This window comes from Callithrix jacchus, chromosome 5, assembly GCF_049354715.1.
Source record: "Callithrix jacchus isolate 240 chromosome 5, calJac240_pri, whole genome shotgun sequence".
Taxonomy (NCBI): Eukaryota; Metazoa; Chordata; class Mammalia; order Primates; family Cebidae; genus Callithrix; species Callithrix jacchus.
The window spans coordinates 45,040,700-45,068,405 of record NC_133506.1 but is presented as its reverse complement, the minus strand read 5'-3'; the positions used below and the strand labels follow the sequence as shown (position 1 = coordinate 45,068,405).

The window sequence follows — 27,706 nt, the reverse complement described above, 5'->3', positions numbered from 1 at the left end:
GGTCCTAGCTGGCAGCTGAAGTCTGCCCACCCAGGGTGGCCTGAGGCTTTTACCTTCATCAGAATTTCACTCGAACTTTGCCCTGATGCCAAGTGATCCAGGGTTGCATTCACCCTCTATGAAGCCCAGGCTCGGAGAGGGTGGGACCGGAGACAGAGGTGGTCTCACTGGGGCCTAACTGCCCTGGTTTGAGGAAGGAGCAGTGTTTACAGGATCCTCCTAAGAACTGCCCCCCACACTGGACCTCTGAGGACACACGTGCACCTGTCTCCTCCAGCGTTTACGCTCTGTGAGAGCCATGACTTCTAGGCCCTCTTACTCTTTTGCCATTAAAAATCCTCTGAACTCTGACAGCACTTCCTCTATTTCCTGGAGTTGGTGCTTCTCACCACCCTGCCCTTCAACCATCTGTCCCCATCTTCCTGATTAGACCTCGGCCACCTCACTCTGGGCAGGACGTCTGTTTACTCTTTCTCAAGAGTAAACAGATTCGCTGGTTCGCTGGCTTTGTTAATCCCAAGTTTGGGACTCAAGACCAACTTAGGTTTTCATTGAAAAATGACATGTGTTTCTCGCATTTGCAAGCACTGCATGGGCACAAAGTAATATACTCCATAGTTCTTTCTCAAACACAGGACCAGGCAGGGCAGGAAGGACTTGAGGCCGGCAACCACTATGTGCCAAGCGAGAGGCTGTTCTGGCTGAACTGCACCCCTGCCCTTCCCAGTAACACACATCCATCTACCCATTCATCCATCCATCCATTCATCCACCTATCTAACTATTGGTCCATCCATCCATTCATCTCATTCATCCATCCATCTATCCATCTCATCCATCCATCCATCGCATGCATCCATTCACCCCATCCATCCATCCCCACCCATTCATCCTATTAATCCATCCATCTATCCCATCCATTTATCTGTCAACTGTCCATCTATCCATCCATCCCATCCACTCACCCATTATCCATCTATCCATCCCATCACTCATCCATTCACCCATCCCAGTTATTTATTACCCATGCATCCATTCATCCATCTGCCTCATCCATCCATTCATCTCAACCATCCATTGATTGCATCCATCCATGGTGAGGTTTCTTTTTTTCTTTTTTTATAGAGACGGGGTTTCACCATGTTGACCAGGATGGTTTCCATCTCTTGACCTCGTGATCCGTTGGCCTCAACCTCCCAAAGTGCTGGGATTACAGGCGTGAGCCACGGCGCCCGGCACTGTCCTTTCTGGAAAGTCCTACCGGGCGAAAAGAAAGCCCTTCTCTGGCTGCCTGCCCTCCGGGAGAAGCCGCGCCCCCTCAGGCTACAGGGCTCCGGGCGACTGGGGACACCCATTCCCGGCGGGCACCCGGAAGTCCCGAGCTCCGGCCCCGCCTTTGTCGCCCCCTCCATCGCCCCGCCCTGCCCCGCTCCACCGCCCCGCCTCTCCGCTCCGTCGCGCCTGCGTACTGGGAAGTCGGCGCCCGGCCCCAGAGCGGCTGTTGCAGTTGGTCTGGGGCAGTCGGCCGGGGCGGCTGTTGCAGTTTGTCTGGCCCAGTGCGCGGCTCCCCTGCCTGCTGGGGAGCCGGTGGCGTACGCGGCGAGGAAGCGGGGACGGGGAGGCGCCTTCTGGCTGGGGCTGGGGCCGGCGAGAGCGCGAACGAGCGACGGCGGCACGGGCCTGTGGACGGTGGCATCAGCGGCTAGCAGGTAAGGTCCGCGCGGGGCGAGCGTGGGTCCTGCATGCCCGTGAGAGGGTGCGGGTTGCGGGCGGGCCAGGGGTGCGGCGGCCGGGCCAGGGGCGCTGGTGAGCGCGGCCCGCGGGGGGCCCGGCAGAGCACTGTCCTTCGGGCGGCGCCCACACTGGGCCCCGTGCCGGCCGGGCCGCGGCGGGGACACGGGCGGGGCGGGCCTGGGCCTCCGGGCGGGCACGCGCTCCTTGTTCGCCGGCCGGTACTCCTCCGTCACCCTATCTCCGCCGCCACGCGCCAACATGGCCGCCACCCTCCTGTCCCCACTTTCTGGCCCCCGCCGACCCCTTAGCGCGCGCTTTGTTTGAAGCAGAGCTGGAAGGCCCTCGGGTGGGGCGGTGGGGCCGCGCAGTTGAACGCGGGGAGGGGGAGGGTTGCCTAATCCCGGGGCCGGGGGAGGGGCGGGTTGGGTCACCCCAGGGACGCTGGCCTGCCCTCGGGCCACCCTTCCTGTACCCGGGGGATGGCCGTGGTCCTTGCAAGCTGTGGGTTGCCGGAACGCCCACCGGCCGGTCCTCGCGCCGGCGCAGCCCCCTTCCTGATGCGCGTGGTGAAACTTGCGTGCTCTGCAGAGAGCCAAGCGCTTTTCTTCTCCTGAGTGCCCTTGGATGTATTCGTCTAGGAATGTATGTGTTGAAATTTTTTATTGATTCATTTATTTTTCGAGACGGAGTTTCGCTCTTGTTACCCAGGCTGGAGTGCAATGGCGCGATCTCGGCTCACCGCAACCTCCGCCTCCTGGGTTCAGGCAATTCTCCTGCCTCAGCCTCCCGAGTAGCTGGGATTACAGGTGTGCGCCACCATGCCCAGCTAATTTTTTGTATTTTTAGTGGAGACGGGGGTTTCACCATGTTGTCCAGGATGGTCTCGATCTCTTGACTTCGTGATCCACCCGCCTCGGCCTCCCCAAGTACTGGGATTGCAGGCGTGAGCCACCGCGCCGGGCCGAATGTGTTGAAATTTGCAATGTGGGACTGACTGCGCATCCCCTCCGGTTTGGCTTTCTCCAGCATCTTACTGTAGCATTGATTGTGCGTTCTCGATTTTACAAAGGTTTCTTTTGAGTAATGGCTTCAGTAATGTCAACCCATTCACATGTCAAAGTTTGTTTATGCAATTGTTTTTACATTTTTCTTTTTATTTGTAATTTTTGAATTAGATTTTGTGTTTTTGGAGAGGTTTTCCGTACGTTGTGGAAGTGTTTTTAATCTTGGTAAATATGGAGTATCACGTTCATCAGAAAGCAATACCAGGAACGTTTAAATGCTTTAAAGGCTTTCACTCTCCAGTGACTTGTGCGAAAGACGACGTTCATACTAAAACGGGAATACCTTTTTTTAATTGGAATTTTCTGGAAGGAATTCTGTGCAATCTGAAAAGATTGATGGAGGCTACAGTAATTGCTTTCTACATCGCTTTTGTTAAGCAGTGAAAACTAGGCGCACTTAGAGATTTCTACCTGGGCATACTGAGTTTTTGAACACCCTTGAAGTGAAATTTTGGAAAGGGCAGGTGAAATGAGGCTTCTTCCAACCGCCCCCCCCACCTCTGCTTGGTTAACTGGCAAACACCAAAATATTGTTAATAGCTGGTAATTTACAGAACGTTGGTTATCAGATTTGATAATTATATATTACGGTTGTACGATATATGCATGTCAGAGTTATAGGTAGTAGGTCGTAGAGTCTTATGAAAATTCCTTTATAATCTTTTGAGTAGCGAAATGGTATCTGTTACAATGGTTATGAATTGTCAAGGCAATCGGGCCGGTATATGTCTTCAGTCATGTTTTTATGCCTGAAATCCAGGAAACAGTGTAAATGGATGTTTCCTGAAACCGCCATTGCAATGCTATATGTTTGTTGCTCATTGGTGTCCTTACAGTATATCTCAGATAATGGTGTGTCTCCCTTACTTGTGAACTGAGGGGTCATGATATTGCTGTGGCTTGTGTGTGCCCTTCTGCATTTTGTGGGTAGTGTCTCACATTTGGCTATCATATTTATAAGATGAGAGTTATTAATTTGGTTTTAACTGTAAGTGGTTTTCCCTTCCCAGTGACTTACCTCATTGCACGTAGTTACAGCGTGAATGGCTGCACTCCTTAATTGCTCGAGTCTTTTTTCTGGTGTGTTAGATACACATTCTTTTGGTTTATCATTTAAAATAATATTTGCTGAGAAAGCATTTAAATGTTAACACTGTGTTTATATTTATTGGATGCCTAATTAAATGTGTTTTCTTTCCCTTTTACTGAATGAAAAGAAATTGGAAGAAGAGAATCAACTATTTTTTTCAGTTAAGAAGACATGGTATTGTGAAACCAGTGTAGTCTCTGGAGTTAGACCTGGAGTCAGAATGTATATCTACCATACTAGAAAAAGGATGCTTGGAAGAATGGCCTTCCAAGTCAGAAGCATCTGGGTTGAAATTGAGCTCCACTCTGTACTGGGCCAAAGCCACGTAACTGATTCATCATGAAGCTTTTTTTTTTTTTTTTTTTTTAAGAAAAAAAAATTCTTTTTATGTTACTTGAATATGTCAGTTTTATTATCTCGGTATACACTCGTTTGTTACTGAAAATTGCAAAAATAGCACATTGAAGTCCTTTTATTGGAGTTCAAACTTTTGAAAACAAGAAACTTTAATTATACTGTAGCCAAACTACCCAGTGTTTTCTTTACATTCTTGCCCCACAAGTCCGTTTACTCTGATTCTTGATGTTGGGCTTCATCTCAGGGACTTCAGGCTTCTGACACACATGGGAATCTTAGGACCTACTGGCTCTTTGGGTCATGGCAGAGAGGAGAGCTAAAGTATGTTGAAGTTACTCAACCACATTCAAGCTACATAGGTCTCTTACAAATTACTGGTATCACGGTAGAAAGGAAAAGCTAACAAAAGACATCACAGAACTCTTTATTAAGATTATTGGTGGCCGGGCGCGGTAGCTCAAGCCTGTAATCCCAGCACTTTGGGAGGCCGTGACGGGTGGATCACGAGGTCAACAGATCGAGACCATCATGGTCAACATGGTGAAACCCCGTCTCTACTAAAAATACAAAAAATTAGCTGGGCATGGTGGCACGTGCCTGTAATCCCAGCTACTTGAGAGGCTGAGGCAGGAGAATTGCCTGAACCCAGGAGGCGGAGGTTGCAGTGAGCTGAGATCGCGCCATTGCACTCCAGCCTGGGTAACACGAGCGAAACTCCGTCACAAAAAAAAAAAAAAAAAAAAAGATTATTGGTATACAGGCTGTCCTAGCATAGCGTAGCTTTCTCAGCCTGGTGCATAAAATTACCAGCAAGAAAAGTACAAGAATAATAGTTAGTGGTTGAATTGGCTTGGTGTCATGATTCCCTGTCACAGCGGTCTCAGGCTATGATCCACACAGAAACTGCAGCCACCTTTGAATGGTTCTCTTCTTGATGAAGAATGGTTCTCTTCTTTGAACTCCCATTAGGCCAGTGTCTACTAGTTCTTTTTCAAGCCAAGGAAATCTGCTGAGTAAGAGGTATCTCAATTTTACCCTTTTTTCTTTGTGCATAGATAGCAGTGTTCTTACTTGGCCTACTCCTAAGGCAAGCCATCTCTGATGTCCTGGAAGATTCTCTTCTATCTAGTGGTTGGAATGAATCTTCTGGTAGAAGGCAAGGCGGGAATTTGGTACACGGGTTGAAAGTCGTGTTCCTAAGGTTCTTTATTGACATCTCTGAGCAGAAGAGAGGCCCGGGAGTCGTCCTGGAAATTTTCTTCAGTGAGCATTTATGAAGACTCTGAGGTCAAGGTTGGGTTAAACTTTTGTGGTGGGTCAATGACATTTTAAAAATGTGAGGTTAGTTGAATCCACAGAAGTGGAGTCAAGGGATAAGAGGGCCCAGGGCTTACTGTATTACAGGGAAAATGTAACATTTCATAAGAGAAGCAAATTGTGTAACTGTATGTTCTCACTTATGTTGAGATGTTATATATCTGCTTTAAACATTTGCATAGAAATACATTGCTAAATTTCTAGCAGTCTTTTCCTTTTATGAATGTATACTATTTTACATCTTTGTGGGATACATATGATGAATACTTGTTTTTCTTTGTTTGTTTGTTTGTTTCAGACGGACTTTATTCTTGTTTTCCAGGCTGGAGTGTAATGACACGATCTCAGCTCACTGCAACCTCCACCTCCCTGATTGAAGCCCTCTCCTGCTTCAGCCTCCCGAGTAACTGGGATTACAGGCATGTGCCACCACACCCAGCTAATATTTTGAATTTTTTTTTTGAAAGAACTGGTAAATGCAGGCTACTGTAATTAGTGTGGGAAAACTGCTTCCAGGAGGATGCCATGTCTAAACAGAGGCCTGGATGAGGAACCCAGTTAATCCAGGTGAATGGCAGGAAAGATCTTCTAGGGAATCAGTATCACAAACACAGGCTCAGAAGAAAGAGCACACAGGGAGTCTGGGGAACTGTTAGCAGTTCATGGTGAAGATTAGAGAAAGGAGCACAGGGGCAGAAAGCAAGGTTGGAGCAGTGAGCAGGCTCAATGGCTGAAGCTCGTGGGCTTCGGGAGAACCTTGGCTTTTATCCCGAGGACAACGTGCAGCTTTGGCAGCAATGAAGTCAGGAAGAACCTTGATCAGATCTGCATTCCAGAAGAATCACTCTGAGCATGGTGACACATGCCTGTAGTCCCAGCTACTCAGGAGGCTGAGGCAGGAGAATTGCTTGAATCCAGGAGGTGGAGGTTGCGGTAAGCCGAGATCGCGCCATTGCACTCCAGCCTGGGTAACAAGAGTGAAACTCCATCTTCATGATCCGCAGCGGCTGTGGCGCGGCAACCCAGGCGGGCGGCGATGCACTGTCCAGGGTAGCCAGTTCCCTCTGCCCGGCGCTGTCTCGGCGCCCGCACCGGTTACCCTCACCCACGCCCCCGCCCGCGCCTCCCCGCCCCCTCGGGCTCGCGCCGCCACCGTGCAGCCTATTTTGAATTTTTAGTAGAGATTCTGTTTCACCGTGATGGCCAGACTAGTCTTGACCTCCTGACCTCAAACGATACACCCCTCTTGGCCTCCCAGAAAGCTGGGATTATAGGCGTGAGTCACCATGCCCGCCCTCATATGAATACTTGTTACATGTGTAGAATGTGTAATGATCAAGTCGGGGTACCTTGAGTATTTATTTATTTATTTATTTTTTTGGCAGAGTATTGCTCTGTTTTCCAGGCCGGAGTGCAGTGGTGCAATCTCGGCTTGCTGTAACCTCTGCCTCCCTAGTTCAAGCAGTTCTCCCGCCTCAGCCTTTGGAGTAAGCTGGGATTGAGGCATGCACCACTATGCTGGGCTAATTTTTGTATTTTGAATAGAGACAGGGTTTCACCATGTGGTCCAGGCTGGTCTGGAACCCTGACCTCAGGTGATCCGCCTGCCTCAGCCTCCCAAAGTTCTGGGATTACAGGTGTGAGCTACTGTGCCTGGCCGAGATTGATCATCTCTGTGTGCTGGTTAACATTTCTAGCCTTCTCTTTCAGCTACTTTGAAATATACAATAGGTATTTGCTAACATATTGCAAATACGTCGCGCCGTTGCACTCCAGCCTAACTATGGTGACCGTACTCTGCTATAGAACATTAGGATTTACTGTTTCTAACTGTACATTTGTACCCATTAACCAACAACCTCTCCTCCTCACCCCCATCCCATCCCAGCCTCTGATACCTGTCATCATATTCTCTCTTTCCATAAGATCAACTTTTTTTTGTTGTCGTTGTTGTTTTTAATTCTCACATGTCTGTGAGAATGTGTGATGTATGGCTGGCCTGGCTTATTTCACTTAACATAATGACCTCCAGCTTCATCCATGTTGCTGCAAACAAGGCGCTTTCGCTTTGGTGTTTTTTTCTGGCTGAAGAGCATTCCATTTGTATATATGCCATGTTTTCCTTGCCTGCTGGTTGGTGGATATTTGGGTTGATTCCATGTCTTTGCTGTTGTCAATAGTGCTGTGATAAACATGTGAGTGCACACTGATTTGATATGCTGATTTCTTTTATGTTGGTTAAATAGTCAGTGGTGGGATCGCTGGTTCGTGTAGTAGTTTTGTTTTTAGTGTTTTGAGAAATCTCCGTACTGGTTTTTGTCACGACGTTACTGGTTTCCAGTCCCACCTCCGTGTGTAAGGGTTCCCTTTTCTCCGCATCATGTCAGCATGTGCTGTTTGTATTTTTGAGAATAGATACCCTAACTGTGGTAAGGTGGTAGGTATCTGGTTGTAGTTTTGATTTGCACTTACCTGGTGAATACCGATGTCAGCATTTTTTAATGTATCAGTTGGCTATTTGTTTTCAATGTCCTTCGCCCATTTTTTCGTGGGATTATTTGTCGTTTTTAATTGTCGGTTATTTGAGCTCGTTACGGGTTCTGGATTTTAGTCGTTCGTCATGAATAGTTTGCACACGTGGTTTCCCATTCAACATGTTATCTCTTTGCTCTGTCGTTTGTGTTCTTTGCTGTGCAGAAGCCGATTGAAAGAGATGTATTGAGCACGGTGGCTCACGCCTGTAATCCCAGCACTTTGGGAGGCTGAGGCGGGTGGATTGCCCGAGATGGGGCTATGAGACCACCCTGGCCAACGTAGTATAACCCCATGTTTACGAATGATACAGAAAAATTAGCTGGGTGGGTTGCTGGCCATCTCCCGGGTTCAAGCAATTCTCCTGCCTCAGCCTCCCAAGTAGCTGGGACTACAGGAGCATGCCACTATGCCTGGAGTTTTCCTCTTGCTGCCGAGGCTGGAGTGCAATGGCGCCATCTTGGCTCACCACAACCTCTGCCTCCCGGGTTCAAGTGATTATCCTGCCTCAGCCTCTGGAGCAGCTGGGATTAGCCCAGCTAATTTATTTTTTATTTTTATTTTTATTTTTGAGGTGGAGTTTTGCCGTTGTTGCCCAGGCTGGAGTACAATGGTGCTATCCCGGCTCACTGCAACATCCGCCTCTTGGGTTCAAATCTGTGTCTGCATCGATTCCACACAAGAGTTCAGTCATCATATGGGAAGGGAATCATAGGTGTGGGGGGCTCCATGCGGGACCCCAAGTGCCCCTGAGGCCAGTCCCTGTGGCCACGGCAAGGAGCATCTGCTTCCGCCAGTTGGGCAAGAGTCTTTCCTGTCTAGAAATGGGCAGAAGGACTTCCCCTGCTCCCCACCCACCGTCGTATCCCAAACACACCCGTGTGGATGGATGCCTCGACATCTCCCCTCAGCCCAGGGCCTGAGCTCTTCCTGATGGGGGTTTAGCAGGAGTGACCGCCTCTCCCCGGGTCCATGTTGCGGGCAGCTGCCTTCTCCTCAGCTCCCACGGGGCAGAACAAGAGCCAGCCAGCTCTCAACATCCCAGGATGTTCCAGGGATGCTGCTAACTAAAGCAGTCGGGGCCTTGTGAGTGAGCGGTGGGAGGGATCAGGGTTTCCTCGGCCTCTGTCAGTTCCTGGAGCATCTGAAGGGGCAGCCTACACCTGGAGGCACGAGTGGGGCTGACCTGGCAGCCGTGGGTACCCAGTGCCTGGCATCTCCCGGTCCCTCTGCACTCCTTCACAGACCCCCTCCACTGAGCAGCACAGCCCTGAGGACAGAGGCAGCAGCCCGGAGAGCATTTCCAACAGAACTGTACTTATTGAGATTTACACAGGAGACTCCCAAGGTATTGCTCCCCTCCCTCCCACCCTTCCCTTTCCCACCTTTTCCCATCAAGCTAAGGCCCAGCAAGGTCAGCACTGGCGGAGAAGTCTTTGCTTTGAGGCACCTGATGCCCTGAGGGTCCGAGAGTTGAGGGCCCAACCATTGGGGATTGGCACCAGAGAGCCTGCCCTGTCCTTCTACTGGCTACGATGCTGCTTTTTCTTCCTCTTAGAGAGGAAGGGGTCACCCTTTCTCTTTGGAGACTGTGAGGTGTTACGTGGCCCCCAAACCGGGGATTGTGCCCCAGAGACTCTGAGCCCAGGCCTTAGGTGGGGCGTCTGAACAGCAGGGGATAGGCCTCTGCAGAGAGCTCCCTTCTTGGAGGTGGTGGTGGCGGGAGCGGGAGCCGGTGCTGGTGCTGGGCTGAGGCCTCTTCTCTTTGCCCTTCGGGACTGAAGAGCTCCCTGGGGTCCCCGCCCTTCTGGACTGAGAAGGCCCGAGGCAGGGACAGGGCTCTGGGACAGCTTCCAGGGCCGCAGCCTGTAGTGGGTCCCCATGACAGAAACCATGCCAGGGATCTCCCTCTCCTCCCCACTTGACCGCTTACACAGCCTGCGTGACTCCTTGACAGGAGAGGCTCCAGGGAGACCCCAGGTGTCCTGGGTCCCCATGCCTGGGCAGGTGGGTCTCTGGTCCTGGGCAGGAGAGTCTGGCCAAGCGGCCCTGAGCCTGCCAGAATCCAGCCTCTCCAAAAGCACCACCGGGTTTTTCGCCACCCCAATGCACACTCTGCCTTGTCCCTGAGGGTCCCGGGCAGCCGTGTGGGGTGGGCAGGTTTCCATGCTGACCCCTTGTTGGGGGCCAGGGACATCTCTCTCTGCTCCTCGGCCCGCTGCAGACTTGGAAGACATGGAGTCCAGCTGGGTGGTGCCATGACTAGGGGCTGCCCTCTTACGCCGTTCCTCCTCCAAGGATTGGAGGCGCTTCTCTGCCACCTGCGGGAGGAAACCGGGCATTTTCTGGCGCTGCCCCACGTGTGAACAGGGCCCAGGGTGGTGGAGACCAAGGCACTTGGGCGGCAGACAGGGAAGCCTGAGGCAGCTGGGCTTCCTGTCAGAGACAGAGGGTGTGTCTCTGCCGGGCATCTTGCTTGCTGGGCCTCACTGCAGTTTGCATCCTGACTCCCCTCCCTGGCTCCTCTTCATCCTGCTCCGTCTGAACCTGCACCTCCCCACCTTGGAGCGGCACCCCAAGAAGCCGAGCATCCCCCAGAGCGTTGGGGTAGGCAGTCAGGTGGGGCACCTGGGTTCCCCTCCCTCCCTGCTCTACCTGGGCAAGGGTGAGTCCTTCCTCCTGCTCCAGCTCCTGGCTTAGGGCCAAGAAATCCATCTGTGGATCTGGGGAAAGCAATTCCTCCAGGAATCGGGGGTGAATGACGGCCTCCACCTGGAAACAGAAGGAAGACGGCGGGGCGTGAGGTACCCGGGCAGGGAGTAAGGTGGAGCCAAGGACACCTGGAGGAGATGCAGAAAGCAGTGAGCGCCCCGTCCCAACCCTTCTGGAGCTGTGTTATATCAGGGCAACCACCAGCTCCACACACAGACCACAGACCTGGTAGCCTACACACATGCAGACAGAGACACACAAACCGCACACAGACACACAAACACACCCACATATGACACAGGAAAAATAGACACAAGTAACATACACACTCTACACTCACACCCACACAGACACACTCACATGCACAGACCCTCAAATGGACGGCAACACACACAGCCATCTACTGCGGAGTCGCTAGGGAACAGAGCTTAATTCCAAAGACCTGCGAGTGCCACCCCTTGGAATCCTGCAGACCCCAGCACTTGAGGCCAGCCCACCTTGGTGACGAAGTCTCTCTGGGAACACAGATGGTCGACACAGCTCAGGACGCCTGGGTCTAGAAGCATCCCGTCCCCTTGCTGCTCCGCTTCGCCCTCTTTCCATTGTCCCTCGAGCTCCCCCGTGGCCCCAACGGGAGTCCCCAGCAGCTCCTCCATGATGTCCACATACTCCTGCACCACTTGAGGGGGTATCTCCTCGGGAGCCTTGGTCTCCGCCGGCTGCTGGGGCCTGGGTGGTGACAGGTGGGCCTTGGTCTCTGCTGGCCGCTGGGGCGTGTGTGGTGGCAGGCAGGCAGGCGGGGCCTTGGGGCCAGCCTTGCTGGGAAGGTCCACTGAGGCAGGGAGGGAGGAGGATGGGCATGGTGAGGGCTGCTCCTCCTGCCTGCATCACACAGGGGAGGGCAGGGCTCAGGGACCCGAAGTGGGTCCGAGCTGTGTCAGGACCACCTGAACCACAGCGCCCCTGGAAGAGATGCCATAGGCGGGGCACTTGTGAGACAGCATCATTTTGGAGGAAGCTTGGAGTCACTGATAGACGCTGAGTACTCTACCCGCTCATCCCTGCTTCCTGGGCAGATTGTTGAGTTTTGGAATGGCGAGGGGAGAGAGTCGCTAGGAAACGTGACCAGGTGAATACCCACCTCATGACCACGGGCAGCCCAGCACTCCCCCCACCCCCACGCCCCCCGGCTCCCCTGAGCTGTCTTGTTGGAAGGAACAAATCCCTCTCTTGAAGGGAGGCATGGGGTGTGGGGACATTGGCCTCCCTTGGCCCCTCTGGCCTTTGCCGTGGCTCCCGTAGGAATGTGAGAAGCCGTTACCTGGCTCCTTGACCACCTTAGGGGCTGGCGGTCCCTGGGGTTCAAGGCTCGGCAGGGCTGGAGGAGGCCGGCCCTGGGGCCCCTTCATCCACTGCGACTTCTGAACCTGCATCTCCTCCTCAGCCTCAAACTCCAGGAACCTGGGGTGAAGAAGGTGCAGGCCGTGCTGAGAGGGTCCAGGCCCCCTTCCCCCAGGACCATTCAGCAGCCGATGGCAGGGATGGGAAGGCGTGCCTCGGGCATGCTGTCCGGGCCCTCCCTGGGCCCCATCCCCCAGTCCCAGACGGAACCGCTCCCAGAGTTCTGGGCTCTCCCTTCCTCACCCGGCCCCTACAGAGCCCATGGCATCCCCAGGGCTTTCTGAGTTAAGTGAGGGCTACAAGGCCCAGGAGGGCACCACGGGTTCCCCTCCTCCAGCCTTCAGCTGGCCAGGGGTGGGGTTTCTGGCAGAAAGCGTCCACGATGTTGCCCAGATGCAGGAGTCCTGAGGTTGGGACTGTGGGTCCCTGAAGGATAACCTGGGAAGATGAGGCCTGGGAGACCCCTGGTTGGGAGGAAGCAAAAGCCGGGCCCAAAAGACAGGGTCCCTTTTCCCTGAGGCTGCTGTCTTTGTGTCTTAAAGGAGGGGACTACGGGGAGCAAAAGCAGGCAGGCCAGAGATGGGTCTCAAGGTGTCCTGGACGCAGGTCTCCCCTGACCCAGCCCAGGTGTCTCCACTCCTGGCCAGGCTGGGATGGGTGAAAACCGACTTCTGGCCACTGCTGTCAGGAGAGTGCACCCCGCTCTGCCTATAGTTGCCAGAGCCCCTTCTCCCCATCCTCACAGCTGTCGGTGATCTCCTTTGGGCTGCTCCCTCCCTGACCCTTAGTGTCAGGCAGGGGTTGGCCCACCAGGGCAGGATAGAGACCCCAGAGCACTGTAGGAGAGAGGAGCAGCTTCGTGAGGGCGCCAGGGGCCCAGGAGGGCCTGTGTTTGTCCACACCCTTCTCATGCTCCACGCTGAAAAGTCACCACGGCCACCGAGCCTCTGTCACCCTCTCTCACCCTGCCGTGTGGGCTCTGCCCCTGCACCCCAGACTCACTTTGCCGCCATCTGGTAGAAGATCTTGCGTTCAGAGTTGCTCGTGTGCTGCCATTCCCGCATGGCCCACCGCAGTCCCTCCTCCATGGTCATGCTGGGCTTCCGCCGGGCCAGGGATCTGAGAACCGGGCTGTAAGGCGGTGCGGTCAGTCCCAGTCCGTGAGCCCACCCTCCATCCCAAGCCTACCTGGTCCCAACACCCGGTCCCTGTCCTGTTCTCCCCCACGTGGGTGGGATATGCCTCCCAAGATAAGTCATCAACACAAGCCACCGGCTGGCCTCTCCAACTGCCCCTCGAGTCCTCAGTGTTACCCTGTTGACAAGGGAACTCGGTACTACGGGTGGAACGTGAGTGTCCCCATCATTCCTGTGTTGAAACCCTAAGCCCCGGTGTTTCAGTGCTTGGAGTTCATCAGGGTTAGAGCAGGTCATGAGGGTGGGTTCCCATCATGGCATCTGAGCCCCGACAAGGGCAGGAGGAGACACCAGGGCTCTCCCTCTTGGCCGCAAGAGGACATCACAGCCAGAGGCAGCCCTCTGCATCCAGGGCACCAATGTGCTGTCGCCTTGATCTGGGACTTCCGGCCTCTGGAACAGGGAGACCTGAATGTGTCCCGGTAAAGCACCCAGTCTATAGGACTTGTTATGGTAGAGCCTGAACTGGCTGAGACAGCGCACACACAGAATGACCGGGGAGCGAGGGTTAACGTGCAGGTTCCAGGGCCCCAGGACTGAGGATTTAACCAGCTTCCTGGGGACTGTGGAGCAAGGCAGCAAGGCATCCCCTGGGGACGCAGCCTCAGGGTCCTGGAGAGGAGCAGAAACCAGAACCAAGGCAGAGCGGCATCGAAGCCCAGTCCACGCCAAGCCTGTGAGCCCGGGGCGACTCCACTCTGAGAATCAGGGTCCTCCAGTGCATCTGGACTGAGCTCCAAGGGAGAATGCAAGCAGTTCCAGGATGCAGTGCGGCAAGTTTTTTTGGGACAGAGATGGGACCTCCTTAACACCTGCACCCTGGGCAGGGGACTTGGCTAGGGGACTGGCCAATGTGTTGCCTGGTGGGTGTGCTCAAGCTCCCGTGGAGTACGGGTTTGCTCATCGCGGCGACACGGGGTCATAGAGGCACTGCAGGATGGAGAGAGGGAGGACTGGGACTGAATCAACAAACTCTGAGATGCTGGCATTGCTGCCTCAGTCACCACAGTCCACAGCCCTGGGCCATCACTGGAGTCGGTGGCTTTGGAGAGCTATCCTAGATGGCCTAGTCCTGATCATGATAGTAATGGGGGGCGTGGGCGGTAATCCTAACAGCTGTCGTGTGATGTGGTCACAGCACGTGCTGGTCACCGTGCTACATGCGTCATATGTGAGCTCAAGTCACCTCTTCACCATCCTCTGAATGAAGCATCATTGTCCCTTTTTCTAGAAGGGATCAAGGGCAAAGCTGCAGATACCTGCCCAGTAAGAAAGGATTGGCTGGACTCATGGGAGAGTGAGGGGCAGGTGAGGTGAGGCCCCTGAGAGTGTGTCCTGAGCCGCAGCCAGATGAATGTTGCTGAAAATGTGCCCTTCCATAGCTCCACCCGTCGCCTTCCAGACCGCCCCGCAAGATCCCCTGGAGAGCGTGACCTCCCGTCCATTCGGCTGCCTCTTTTATGGGTGAGCTGCAGGATGAGCTCCGGGGCGCCGAGGACACTCACATGAAGAAACAGGAAAGCGCTTCGGTGTCCGGACTCTGGGGAAGGTGCCTCCGGGCCAGGGGCTTATAGCGCTGCCAGAGTCGGAAGTTCTCATACACGCTCTTGGGGTTGCGGGAGTCGTCCGGTTGGGCCTTGGCCTGGGAGGGAGCCTGGCTGCCCTCTCCGTGAGCCCCCTGTGGCCATAGACGAGCATTCCATGGGGCCATGATGAGGGCCAGCTGGGGAGCCGGTGGTGGTGCTGGAGGAGGAAGGCCCTGGGACCAGCCTCCCTCGCAGGCCTGGGTGCCCCCAACGATGTGGGCAGCCATAGCGGGCACCACAGGGGCAGCTGCCAGGGGTCGGGGAGGTGGACATGCGACGCCCTGACAGACGGCACCTGGAGCCTGCCAGACCAGGGGGGCCCCAGTTAGAACCAAGGTCTGTGCCCGAGGGGCGTTCACAGGCCCCACTGCTGTCATCTGGCCAAAGACGTTGGAAGCCCCAGTCCAGTTTGGGCCGCGGCCATCCTGTCCTGCCACCAGGGGGGTCCTGGGGAGGGCGGACAGCACCGGAGGGCCGGCTGGAGGAACCACTACAGTCACGAGGGGCGGCCCGTGGTGTGCTGGTCCGGGAGCAGGTGTGGCGAAGGACAGAGCCGTGAACACTGGCACGGAGGCGCCAGGGTTCTCGGTCACACCCGGTTCCAGCACTGGGCATGCTGTGGAGACAAAGGAAAGAGGTGAATGAGCTGGGGTCTCCAGGTCTGCCCTTGTCACTGGGGAATTAGAGGGGTGTCCTTCAGCTGAGGGCGTGTGACAGGGAAACTCTGCAGCTTGCAAGTGTCCCCGAGTGTGCATTGCGTGCTCTGTTCCTTCTCCACAGGAGGGTCGCTTCACTACAGAGCCTGGCATTTAGCCAAGATTGCACCACTGCATTCTAGCCACGGTGACAGAGGAAGACTCCGTCTTGAAAAAGAAACGGTGAAAGAAAACCACTGGATGGAAATCTCTCCCAAGCCAGCACCCTGTAAACCCTGAAGATAACCCAGACGTATCACATCCAGCGTGCAAGTGATTGTTCTGGCACCATGCCCAGCAAGTGCCAAACCTGGGTCAGAGTCAGGCTGCACTTTACTCAGTGCTCAGTGGTCCTGGCTGCCAGTAGGGAAGCTCTGTTCCCAGGGAGCAGGTCTGAGAAGCAGTGGTGGAGTTCCCTGAGATACTGTCATCAGGTAGCCAGCAACAGCAGCAGCGACAGCGGCCCACGGTGAGAGCACAGCCAGCAAGCGGTGAGCAGTGGGGCTGTCAGGGGAGGTGTCCAGGGATTTTCACAGCTGCTCGTCATGTTACAGTAGGTCGTTTGACAATGAGCCCATCTCTTGTTTTTTTCCTTTGAGCTCCCAGTAACTCAATATAGTAACCAACCACAAACCAGAGGTTCTTGGGTCACAGGCCCAGTGTGGCAAAGTTGTCTGGAGCTCATCCCTGTTCACTAGGACCTCATGCAGTCTCCAGTCAAGGGGGATAGGGATCAGTCAGGACACACATCCTAATTGAATAATAACAATAATAAGAGGACCCTCTTCCTATTTGTGCGGTACTCTCCTTCCTCGACTGAAAAGGAAACCAGTCTTATAGACCCTTGCACTGAGAATCAGCAAGAGTCCACACCTGTCCCCTGTTGATGAGGTAGTAGACATGGAATAGAAGCAAATTCTTCCTCTCCAGAGTAACACAAAGTGCAGAGGACAGGCCACGAGCTAGCAGACAAGAGGAAGTGGGTCTGAAGACCTGAGTTTCCCCAAAAGGACGAACAATTCAGAACAAGCTCGGAAGCCCAGGCCGTGTTGCCTGAACTTCCCCAACTGTTGCCACCCCTGTTAAAGCCAACAGTCACCTGAACTGACGGAGAAGCCTCCTCTGGGGAGGGAGCTAAGAGTCTGTGGCAGTTACAGTGGCCCCAGCCTCACCCACCCAGAGGCTGTCACCGCATGCTGTGTCACAGCCAACACACCCAACGGTTTTCTGGCTGAGACCACTTTTCCCCACTCCTTCCTGAGATCCAGAAAACTCCAGTCCAAATCCCTCTGAACACTATGGAAGGACACCTTCCAGGTGCCTGAAGACACAACACAGGGCTCACAGGCTTTCTTGTCATTCTCCCTGGGCCACCAGCACAACATGATCCCAGATCCCACCACTCCCTACAAACACACGGTGACGTGACCTGTCTGTCCCCCTCTAGAGAGAATCAGTACATCCACTTTATCCTTTCCCCTACATGGTGTATTCCCCCAGGCATCTTGGTCCACCTCCAAGAAGCCGTCCTCCCTAAGTACAGACTCGGTTCCACGGCCCTCCCCAGGTGTGGTGTCTTTGGGAACATCCAGATTTCCCTTCCTCCTCGACACTAGCCCTACCAACTGTCTTCTGGGGCTGTGTGAAATTTGAATTCTTAAGGATTTGAAACATGGCAGAGACTTGGATGATGCCCCTGTCCCTACAGACTCACCTCCATTTGAAGCCATCCCCTCAGACTATCTGACAGTTTCCACAATGCGAAGTCAAGGGCAGGACCCAGAGAGTGACCTGCCTCAACAGACTCTCCTGAGTTCAGGTAGATCGGTGAAAATCTGAAAGTGAGTAGGTTTAGAACATAGGACCCCAGACATTCTGCAGAGGGGGAGGGGCAGTGCAGCAGGTACCGGTAGGGGCGGGGGACATTCTGTGAAGGGCTCCAGCCGGTAGGCAAGAACTGAGGTTTCCTTCCAGCCGGAGGGCAGCAGCGCAGACTCTGTGCGCCTCTTTACGCAAATTTTAAGTTGTCCCTCTGTCTCACGGTACAAAGCTTCAACCTGATGTCCGCTTCCATCCTTTGTCGGGAGACCTACTTTTGTGTCCCTGAACCCATGCTCCTTTCCACTTGGGCTCTTTCCCACTCCCGATGAATCTCAACAGGGGCTACACGTCTTACACACAATTTAGCACACTTCCTAAGAACCCTCGTGTTTGTCAGACGATCCACGTCTGGACCCTCTGCCTGCTTCAGGCAGAAACCCTTTACCAGAAAGCCTCAGTCTGGCAAAGAGTGGCTGTGCGGCCAGAAAGCCTTTCATTTTGTTTACCAGCATATTGTGCTGGTATTAAATGTTTATTTTTTAATCTGTTAAATAATTTTAATTTAACCAAGCAATACTTTTGCATGGTTCCAAATTCAAATTGTGCACAGTGGAATAGGCAGTGACCAGTCTTCCTCCCACTTTTTTCCTCTCCACAACATTTATTTTTCCTGTAACAAACGAGTGTTCTGATTCTTTTTCATCTTTCCAGAGGTATATTATACAAACAAAAGGATAAGGAAGCTATTTTTGCTGTCTGCAAATGCTTTCGGGTTTTTTCGATGAAAGATACGTATATATGGATATATTTGTTTTTGAGACTGAGTTTCGCTGTTGTTACCCAGGCTGGAGTGCAATGGCGCGATCTTGGCTCGCCGCAACCTCCGCTCCTGGGTTCACGCAATTCTCCTGCCTCGGCCTCCCTAGTAGCTGGGACCACAGGTGCACACCAGCATGCCCAGGTAGTTTTTGTATTTTTAGTAGAGACGGCGTTTCACCTTGTTGACCAGGAGGATGGTCTCGATCTCTTGACCTCGTGATCTACCTGCCTCGGCATCCCAGAGTGCTGGGACTACAGGCTTGAGCCACCGCGCCCGGCCCAATCTAATCTCTTTCATATTCCTACCTCTTCCATTCAGAGAAGAATTGATTGATACGAAAACAGAGAGTGCGTTATCTCTGATGCAGTCTGTGATTGAACTTTGAATGAGTGATCAGAGACTGCAAAACTATTCCCATAAATGTTTGAAATTTCACTTCTATGTTACATGGCACTGACCTAAACATTTAAGTCTTTGGGGTGTTTTCTTAATATAGAGAGCTTCCAGCAATGGCCTTTTTTCTTTTCTGCAGTGAGGGTGTGAATGACTTGGTACTAGGCCAGCCTGACTAGTCTAGAGCTTGAGGTTCAAATAAACATTTAATACTCATTTTTCTGCAGTATAGAGGACTGGCTGCTGAGTGACCTTTCCCCTCCCTTTTCCTCCTAGTATCCTTTGAAAGAAATTGTGGTTATCCATCAAGATCCAGAAGCTCTTAAAGATGTCAAGTCTTTGGAGAAGTATGTCACTGAGGTAAGATGGATGACTTGTCTGTTTTGGGTACAAAGAGACTTCCCTTGAGAACATTATTTTGGTGAATAATCTTCAATAAAGTACACATTGACTGTATATTTTTATTAGTATATTGATTACCAATTTAACAATATGTGATATTTTATACTATTCGTGGAATCAACATAAATTTGATGTAATTCTTTTAAAAATATTTCAGGATCAGTGAATTCTTTTGCCCTATCACCTATCATCTTCATTCACATCTATTCCCTGAAGAACTTTTCTTTTCTTTTTGGAGGCAGAGTCTCTCACTTTGTCAACCAGGCTGGAGTGCAGTGGTGCATTACCACAACCCCCACCTCCTAGGTTTAAGCAATTCTCCTGCCTCAGCCTCCTGAGTTGCTGGGATTACAGGCATGTGCCACCACACCCAGCTAATATTTTGTATTTTTAGTAGAGATTTTGTTTCACCATCATGGCCAGACTAGTCTTGACCTCCTGACCTCAGGTGATCCACCTTTTTGCATCCAGCCCTCACTTGCTTTAAATTAAAGTCTTTAACCAAATGAGGAAAAGTGAACCCAGGTTGGTGGGCTGAGCCCATCCCTAGCTCCAGAGATGGGAACTTGGCCAATTAGAGCTCAGCGTCTGCTGGCCACCAGATGGGATGTGACCCAAGCGAGGCACATGGGCCTCTTCCCAGGAGCTCTAGGTGTGCAGGGAAGGGGCTATATTTGTTTGCTGGAACAGCCATAGCAAAAGACCATAGACTGTGGCTTAGGCAGCACAGTTATTTTCTCACAGTGCTGGAGGCTGGAAGTCCCAGCTCCCCATGCCGGCTGACAGGGTTGGTTTCCATCAGGGCCTGTCTCCTTGGTCTGTGGATGGCGGCCCTCTTGCTGCCTCTGCACGTGATCATCCCTCTGTGCGTGAGCGCTCCTGGGGTCTGTCTCACTCAAGCTGTTAAAAATCAGTTAGCAAAAATTCATTTTGCTACTTTGATTGATACATGTCAGCATGAGGAAGCAAGTTCATATAGTTCAGGTCAGGAGCACGGAGAGCACTGTTTTTAGTCCTCAAACGAATAACGTTCTAGGGAAAACAATTACCCTGTAACACACAAACGACTGATTTCCCACATCTCCTCCTAGGCTTCCTTATCCTGAGTTCTTTGATGGAGTGAGTGGCTTAACAGTGGAACAGTTTCAGAAAATCAAGGGCTTTCCTAATGCTTTCTGGGGTTGGGGTGGAGAAGATGACGACCTCTGGAACAGGTACCTCTGTGCTGTTTTTGGGGTCTTCTAGAAATGCTACCTTAGACTGCAGACCCATGCTATGGGATAAGAATATGATGCAAACCATGTGTGTAATTTAAAATGTTCTAGTAGCTGTAGTTTAAAAAGTTAAGGAAAAAAAAATGAAATTGAACAGATGTAGTGGCTCACACTTGTAATCCCAGCACTTTGGGAGGCCGAGGTGGGAGGATCATTTGGGCCTAGGAGTTTGAGGCCACATTGAGCTATGATTATTCCACTACACCCTAGCTTTGGTGACAGATTGAGACCTGTCTTAAAAATTACACACATACACACATACAAATTACAAGTTTTTTTTAAAAAGTCGTAATTTAGCCGGGTGCTGTGGCTCGAGCCTGTAATCATAGCACTTTGTGAGGCTGAAGTGGGTGGATCATCAGGTCAAGAGATCGAAACCATCCTGGTCAACAAGGTGAAACCCCGTCTCTACTAAAAATACAAAAAATTAGATGGGCACGGTGGCACGTGCCTGTAATCCCAGCTACTCAGGAGGCGGAGGTTGCGGTGAGCCGAGATCATGCCATTGCACTCTAGCCTGGGTAACAAGAGCGAAACTCCATCTCAAAAAAAAAAAAAAGAAAGAAAGAAATCTTAATTTAAAAATATCTTAATATCTGAAAGAACAAGCTGTATATACCACCAAAGCAGCTATTTTCTTTTTTCTCTCTTGACGTGGGAAAATAAACTTGCAATATAATTTAGCAGTTTTTTGTTTTGTTTTTTGAGATGGAGTTTCACTCTTGTTACCCAGGCTGGAGTGCAATGGCACGATCTCGGCTCACCGCAACCTCCGCCTCCTGGGTTCAGGCAATTCTCCTGCCTCAGCCTCCTGAGTAGCTGTGATTACAGGCACACGCCATCATGCCCAGCTAATTTTTTGTATTTTTGGTAGAGTCGGGGTTTCACCATGTTGACCAGGATGGTCTCGATCTCTTGACCTCGTGATTCACCCGCCTCGGCTTCCCAAAGTGCTGGGATTGCAGTCTTGAGCCATGCGCCCGGCCGCAAATAAGGTTATTAAAGAATATTATAACTAAGAGGCCCTCCTGCCACAAGTTTCTAACAAAACTTTCCACTTTACAAACATTCTGTGTACTAAATGCCCACTTCATTGGAACCACTCCAAACCGAAGAGTAGAATATGAGTGATATGTCTACATAGATTTAGCTGTGCCATCACATGAGGCTTGTATTGTACAAATTTGTGTGAACAATCCTGTGTGCGAGTGGAATAAAATAATATATATATATATATATATATTTTTTTTTTTTTTTTGAGATGGAGTTTCGCTCTTGTTACCCAGGCTGGAGTGCAATGGTGCGATCTCGGCTCACCGCAACCTCCGCCTCCTGGGTTCAGGCAATTGTCCTGCCTCAGCCTCCTGAGTAGCTGGGATTACAGGCACGCGCAACCATGCCCAGCTAATTTTTTGTATTTTTAGTAGAGATGGGGTTTCACCATGTTGACCAGGATGGTCTCGATCTCTTGACCTCGTGATCCATCTGCCTGGGCCTCCCAAAGTGCTGGGATTACAGGCTTGAGCCACCGTGCCCGGCCAAAATAATATTTATATGATGTAAGTAAATAGTAATGCAATAAGGAACAAACGCGAAAGAACTTCCACCTGCTATCTATTTACTTTGTAACTTGGTTTTGAAAAATATGTGTTTGTTGTTAATTACAAGTAATACTTTGCTGATAAAAAGTCAAATGATACACTGGGTACCGTGTGGCTCACACCTGTAATCCCAGCTCTTTGCAAGGCCGAGGCTTGAGGATCACTTGAACCCAGGAATTCAAAACCAGCCTGGGCAACAGTGAGACCTTGTCTCTCCAAAAAATAAAATAAATTAGCCAGTTGTGGTGGCACATGCATGTAGTCCCAGCTACTCAGGAGGCCCAGTTGGGATGGGAGGATTACTTGAGCCTGGGGGGTCGAGGCTATACTGCACCATGATGGCCCTACTGCACTCCAGCCTGGGCAGCACACAATGGACCCTTGTCTCTTAAAAAAAAAAATTCAGATGATACAAGTGTCTAAGTGTTAATCCCCAATTTGATTCTATTTCATTTCCAAGAAGTAGCCATTTCTTTCTGTACTTTTTTTCTTTTTCTTTTTCTTTTTTTTTTTTTTGAGTGGGATTTTTTTGTTGTTGTTGTTGTTGCCCAGGCTCAATCTTGTGGTGGCAAAATCTTGACTCACTGCAACCTTCACCTCCCGGGTTCCAGTGATTCTCCTGTCTCAGCCTCCTGAGTAGCTGGGATTACAGGCCTGTGCCACCACGCCCGGCTAACTGTATTTGTAGTAGAGATGGGGTTTCACCATGTTGGCCAGGCTGATCTCGAACTCCTGACCTCAAGTGATCCACCCGCCTCAGCCTCCCAAAGTGCTGGGATTACAGGATGAGCCAGAGACCAGCCTGTTTTTTCTGTTCACGTGAAAACTTTAAGTCAGTTAAAATTGAGTTTTAACTCAGTTCGTTTTCTTTTTCTTTTCTCTCCTTCCCCGTAACTTCAAGTGACACAGTGGGTCATTTGAGTGAGCGAGAAAGCTTTTGCTGTGTGTGATTTCCAGGGTAAGCTTGTAACGTGGCTTGTAGGCTTTGGTCACTCCTGGACTATTACCATTGTATCTAAAAGCCCATTGTCTTGGTCTTGGACAGAGTCCGGAATGCAGGCTATTCTGTGAGCCGGCCAGAGGGTGACACAGGAAAGTCCAAGTCCATTTCTCATCACCATCGAGGACGAGTCCAGTTTCTTGGAAGGTCGGTGCAATTTATTTATGTCTCTTGAAAATAGCCCCTATACTTTCATATCCAGATGTCTTAGAGCATACTACAACCCCTCCTCCTCTTCCCCTCTCCAGGGCCCTGTTCTGACAGCTGTTTGACAGTTCTTGCATGTATTTTAACTCTGAGTCAGACCAGTAGGGGGATCAGACCATTGGTGAAAATGTCAACAGTAAGATTATTTTAAGGAAATCACTCATTCTGTGTCTTCAGCATTGTGGTCTCCTCAGTACCCTTTGGAGAGTTTGAAAAGAAACAGCTAGGATGAAAGTCCCTGAGGTGACAGAGCAGCTGGCCCCTTTCTGCAGGCTCCCATTCTGAACGGGTGTTCTGAGCTTCTGTCTGTGTGGTTGCAGTTGCGACGTTATCTTTTTGTTTTTGGTCTTTTGTAAATTGTGGGAAAGACTGTGCTCCAGACAACCAATTCTAATTGCTGAAATTCTGTTTTCGTAGGAATAAAATGGCACTGAATTTTTCCCTTCTACTTCCCCACTCTCTGACCTTGGCCAGGTTACCTAACATGACTAAGCCTTTCCTCGTTTTCTTGCAGGGGCTGGGTGGGCATTAAATGAAATAAGTAAAGCACCTGGCATGAAACACAGGAGGTGATTCTAATAACTGCACTCAGCCTGGCATAGCAGAGTGGCCGTGCGCCTGCCTCGTGCTACGCAAGGGCTGCCGTTGGTTGCATCGTCTGACTGCAGAGGTGTGGATCCTCACTCAGAGCCATCTCGTCTCTTTTCCGGCACTTAACAGGTACACTCCGCTAAGGAAGTCAAAAGAACGGCAAGGGCTGGATGGCCTCAACAACCTGAACTACTTAAACATCACATACGACGCCTTGTATAAAAGCATAACTGTCAACCTGACACCCGAGCTGGCTCAGGTGAACGAGTACTGAGAGGAGAGAATGTACGTTTGCTTTACCCACCGCCACCAAGAAAGCAGTCTGATGAGATTTTTTTTGTGGGGGCGTCTACGCAGCAAGAGAATAGAAATACAGTGTCTCATGAAGGATCACAGGGTTTGGGGGAAAATGTGACCACACACACACAAACGTCTTCACTGGATCAGCTGCTGGGACCGAGGGAGTGAGCTTGGGGACTTCCTTCGTCAGCACTGGCTTTCTGTTTTCACAAGACAGACGTCTGTCCCGCTGCTCTCTCCCCGTCTCCTACCCCACATCCTGTCTTAGCCACAGTCTCCAGAACCCGTGATGAACTGTGATCTGTCGTGGTCCTGCCGTGGAGCCTGTCCCTACGTGTGACCTTGCAGCCTCTTGGCCTTCAGAGCAGAGGCCAACCCAGCACAGGGCAGCTGTGTTTTAGGAAGAGCAAATGAAACTTCACACCATTCTTCTATATTTCTGGGTTTGTCTTTGGTTTCATTTTTTTTAAAAAAATTACTTCTGGGTGGGGATTGAGGGTGGAGGGGAGGGTGTTTGGGAAAGGTAAATAGACATAAATATATAACAATCACTTCTTGAAGAAGTATAATTGTAAATAAGCCATGTAAAATGCCTTTTTAAAATTTAATTTCTAGATGGCTCCAGTTCAAACCTAGGGTTTATGTATTAGACCATTTATTTGGTTGGCAAGTGCAGGAACTCAGTTAAAATGCAGTTGGAGGATGTCATGTCCCGAATGGCTGTCACCTTGGGAATATAGGACATGTCATAAAAGAACAAAATTACTCGACCTTTATTGCTGGGAGCTGGCTTCTGCACTTTCTTTCTCCCCACGAGTCTTGTCCTTGACTTCTGCTCTGAATTCACTCTTCCCTATTGGCCACGTTCGAGGTCATCCCACTCTCCGCTAAGCGGGAGGCTGCTATTAGAGCAGGCTGCTTCCTGCCTGAAGCAGGCCCACCGGGGCTCGCTGCACACACATTGGCTCTCCAGGCTTCATGTTTAGTCCTTTAATCAGCATGTGGTTTGGGAGGGGGGTTGTATGGGAACCCCTCCCCCCTTTTTTTCTCTGTGGATATTTGGCCACAGTTTCTGAACAATGTGCCTACATTACCAGCTGGCTTCAGTGATTCCTCTGTTTCCCTTTTTGGTTTCTGGAAAGATTCTTTGTCAACATTAGTAACTGATACAGAGAACCAAGGAGCACTGGAGTAGAAAAGAATTCAGCCAGGGAGCCGGTGACACTTGTGTGCTGTGGGGCAGCTGGGATCCAGGAAAGACCGGATGGAAGCTCTGAAATTAGACCAACAAAGCTCCAGATGGCAAGAGCCCAGGTGCGCTGCTTACAGCCGCACCTGCATTTTCAAGTCATATTCTTTTTTTTTTTTTTTTTAAGTCAGGGTCTGGCTCTGTCACGTGGGCTGGAGTACATCAGCACCATCACAGCTGACTGCAGCCTCATCTCCCAGGCTCAAGCCATTTTCCCACCTCAGCCTTCCATGTAGCTGGGACTACAGGTGCACACCCCCATGCCTGGCTAATGTTTTTTATTTTTAATAGAGCTGGGGTTTCGCCATGTTGCTCCGGCTCCTCTCAAACTCCTAGACTCAAGCAATCCGCCCACCTTGACTTCCAAAGTGCTGGGATTACGGGCAGGTGTGAGCCATCATGCCCAGCCTTGAAGTCATATTCTAAATTGTATTTGAATTTGCGCCTCTTTGTTTTTCCCTCAAATTAAAGCCCTCAATTTGTAGTCCCTGTCTGCTTCTGCAGAAATCTGGAAAATGCCAGTTTTCCTCTTGCCCTTCTTTTCCATACAACATATTTATATATTGTGGTGAGGAGTACTTTCTGAAGAGTACTTTGTATTAATTTTAATTGCCTTGTTTGCCTTCAACTTCCTTGATTTTCACAGTTTACATGGGTGTGTGTGTGTATGTGTGTGTGTGTGTATATACTTGTGGGTTAGGGCTTTTGTGCTGCACGTGGTGGTTCTGTGTCACATATGATCCCCGCAAACTGTGGGAGTGATTGGCCAGGCCTTGTTTTCATGTTTGTATTTTCTTTTGAAGAATACAGTGGTATTAGAAAATAAATTGCATTGCAAAGCTCTTATCGGCTCATATGAGAGAGCAGGCTCCTGCCTTTGAAAATGCTGGTTAGCTATAGCCTATGTTTTTTTAAACTTTTAAGCATTTCATGCTTTAAAATACCTTCACAAGAGAACGTTACACCCAGAGGTTCATTTGGTTCCTTTGTTTTAGGGTGCATATAGCAGTAAAGGACCCCCGACCACATTTCGCCCTCCATCGTGCAACCCCGCCCCCACCAGGCCTTTGTCCCTGCCTCAGCTTTTCTCCCCTTCTCATTCTCCTCTCCCTTTTCCTCACTGAAGGCTGTGAGTTGCTTTCATTGTGACAACACTGTGATGTCATTTGGAAGGATTTGCCAGTACAGACTGATTCTGAGTTACAGGCGGCAGTGTTGTTTGAAGCTCTACGTTACTATAATTACCGTCAAGTACACACTGTTGGCAAAAGATTAACACCAGACTTTTAAAATACTGATTTGAGAACAAAAGGGAAAGGTCTCTTTTCACTGCTTAAAGTGGGGTCACATGGATACCCTTGCGGTCATAAGTCCGTCTGATGAGTGTGGAATCTCTGAATATAATTGTCATGCTAATTCCGGATCTTGAATACTATACAGGATATGTTACAGTTCAAATGTACAGCCAGGCCCCTGTGCTGTTAATAGCATGGAATTGTCAAAAAAAAAAAAAAAAAAAAAAACGGAACCAAATGTGACCTTGTGCACATGTTGACAGCTGAAATTCTTATGGCCCCTTAAATTAATCTTGTCTTTGATTGCTGTGTGCCGGGAAAGGTGTCCCTGTTGATGCTGTTTTTGGGGGAAAGGGGGTACTTGCAAGAATACTCAGTTTGACATAATAGGTCCTGTTGTCAGAGATCCTCTACCACAGACATGAATAGTTGAGCAGCAGCCACAAGGATTGATTGTATCCACCACATTGACAATAACATTGAGCATAGCTAGCTTATTTCCATCACTACATGTTTCTGAGCTCGCTCTTATGTTTTAAGAGGTGCCAGGGGTACATTTTTGCACTGAAATCTAAAGATGTTTTAAAAAAAGTTTCACAGAAAATAGTCCTTTGTCATTACATTATTTACTCATGTGTTTGTACATTTTTGTATTTTAATTTATGAATGATTTTTTCAGTAAAAAATACATACTCAAGAACCAAACCTTGGTGGTCGTTTCTTTGTCTAGGACAGGTGGGCTCCTTGGGTGGGGTCTTTCCTTTTTCCTTTCCTTTCCTACAGGAGTTCAACTTCAGGCAGCTCAGCTGAGCTCTGGATCTTGCTTGGGTAAATACTGCCTGACCCGTGTTGCAGGTGGGTGGGCTGAGTGAACAGCTACACGGTGTGACAGAAGCACTGCTCCCAGGGTGCTGCCAGGGAACGCCCACACAGGTTTTCTTTCAGGAATCACCCAGGTGGTACCAATAAGACACTTGAATAAGACACTTGGGGAAGGGGACTTGGGGGTAAAGGGGATGGTGAGGGTTGATGGAGTTTGATTCCAGAAGGTTCTCTGGGATCAGTCTAG

At 50.7% G+C, this 27,706-nt stretch overlaps 3 protein-coding genes across 28 annotated transcripts; 1 reads left to right on the top strand and 2 right to left on the bottom strand.

Annotated features, from left to right (window-relative positions):
* Positions 1-1,110: 1,110 nt before the first annotated feature.
* Positions 1,111-3,821, bottom strand: LOC118153478 (uncharacterized). The gene is made up of 3 exons (XM_078375402.1): positions 3,817-3,821; positions 1,470-2,316; positions 1,111-1,257 (listed from the first exon to the last, which is right to left on the bottom strand). The coding sequence occupies exons 1-3, from the start codon at positions 3,819-3,821 to the stop codon at positions 1,189-1,191; spliced, it is 921 nt and encodes a 306-aa protein (XP_078231528.1). The 3' UTR covers positions 1,111-1,188.
* LOC100398366 (beta-1,4-galactosyltransferase 5) lies at positions 1,504-27,342 on the top strand. 26 transcript variants are annotated; one of them, XM_078371961.1, is made up of 9 exons: positions 1,504-1,709; positions 9,340-9,442; positions 14,635-14,669; positions 14,786-14,867; positions 15,770-16,153; positions 18,995-19,078; positions 20,212-20,334; positions 23,041-23,142; positions 23,923-27,342. In XM_078371961.1, exons 6-9 carry the CDS (start codon positions 19,047-19,049, stop codon positions 24,065-24,067), a joined length of 402 nt encoding a protein of 133 aa, XP_078228087.1. In that variant the 5' UTR covers positions 1,504-1,709; positions 9,340-9,442; positions 14,635-14,669; positions 14,786-14,867; positions 15,770-16,153; positions 18,995-19,046; the 3' UTR covers positions 24,068-27,342. The 26 variants fall into 26 exon arrangements, 21 of the variants coding, with proteins under 21 accessions (XP_078228087.1, XP_078228086.1, XP_078228084.1 ...); XR_013535242.1 differs by lacking the exon at positions 9,340-9,442 and having other exon boundaries at positions 14,635-14,711; XM_078371960.1 differs by lacking the exon at positions 14,635-14,669.
* LOC144582495 (NUT family member 2G-like) lies at positions 9,474-17,501 on the bottom strand. Its single transcript, XM_078371950.1, has 7 exons — positions 17,399-17,501; positions 14,909-15,605; positions 13,210-13,338; positions 12,128-12,267; positions 11,304-11,638; positions 10,750-10,866; positions 9,474-10,415 (listed from the first exon to the last, which is right to left on the bottom strand). The coding sequence occupies exons 1-7, from the start codon at positions 17,412-17,414 to the stop codon at positions 9,618-9,620; spliced, it is 2,232 nt and encodes a 743-aa protein (XP_078228076.1). The 5' UTR covers positions 17,415-17,501; the 3' UTR covers positions 9,474-9,617.
* Positions 27,343-27,706: the final 364 nt, after the last annotated feature.

Bases quoted from the DNA above. Each gene is read 5' to 3' on its own strand.
- LOC118153478 (XM_078375402.1), bottom strand. The intron at 1,258-1,469 runs GTACGCAGGCGC...TTCGCCCGGTAG, and splicing joins GGCCGGGCGCCGACTTCCCA to GACTTTCCAGAAAGGACAGT.
- LOC144582495 (XM_078371950.1), bottom strand. The intron at 11,639-12,127 runs GTAACGGCTTCT...TCCCTGCCTCAG, and splicing joins TAAGGTGGTCAAGGAGCCAG to TGGACCTTCCCAGCAAGGCT. The intron at 10,867-11,303 runs GTGGGCTGGCCT...TTCTGTTTCCAG, and splicing joins AGAGAGACTTCGTCACCAAG to GTGGAGGCCGTCATTCACCC.
- LOC100398366 (XM_035298897.3), top strand. From the start codon at position 19,047: ATGTCAAGTCTTTGGAGAAGTATGTCACTGAG. The intron at 19,079-20,211 runs GTAAGATGGATG...ATCTCCTCCTAG, and splicing joins TGGAGAAGTATGTCACTGAG to GCTTCCTTATCCTGAGTTCT. The intron at 23,143-23,922 runs GTCGGTGCAATT...GGCACTTAACAG, and splicing joins CGAGTCCAGTTTCTTGGAAG to GTACACTCCGCTAAGGAAGT.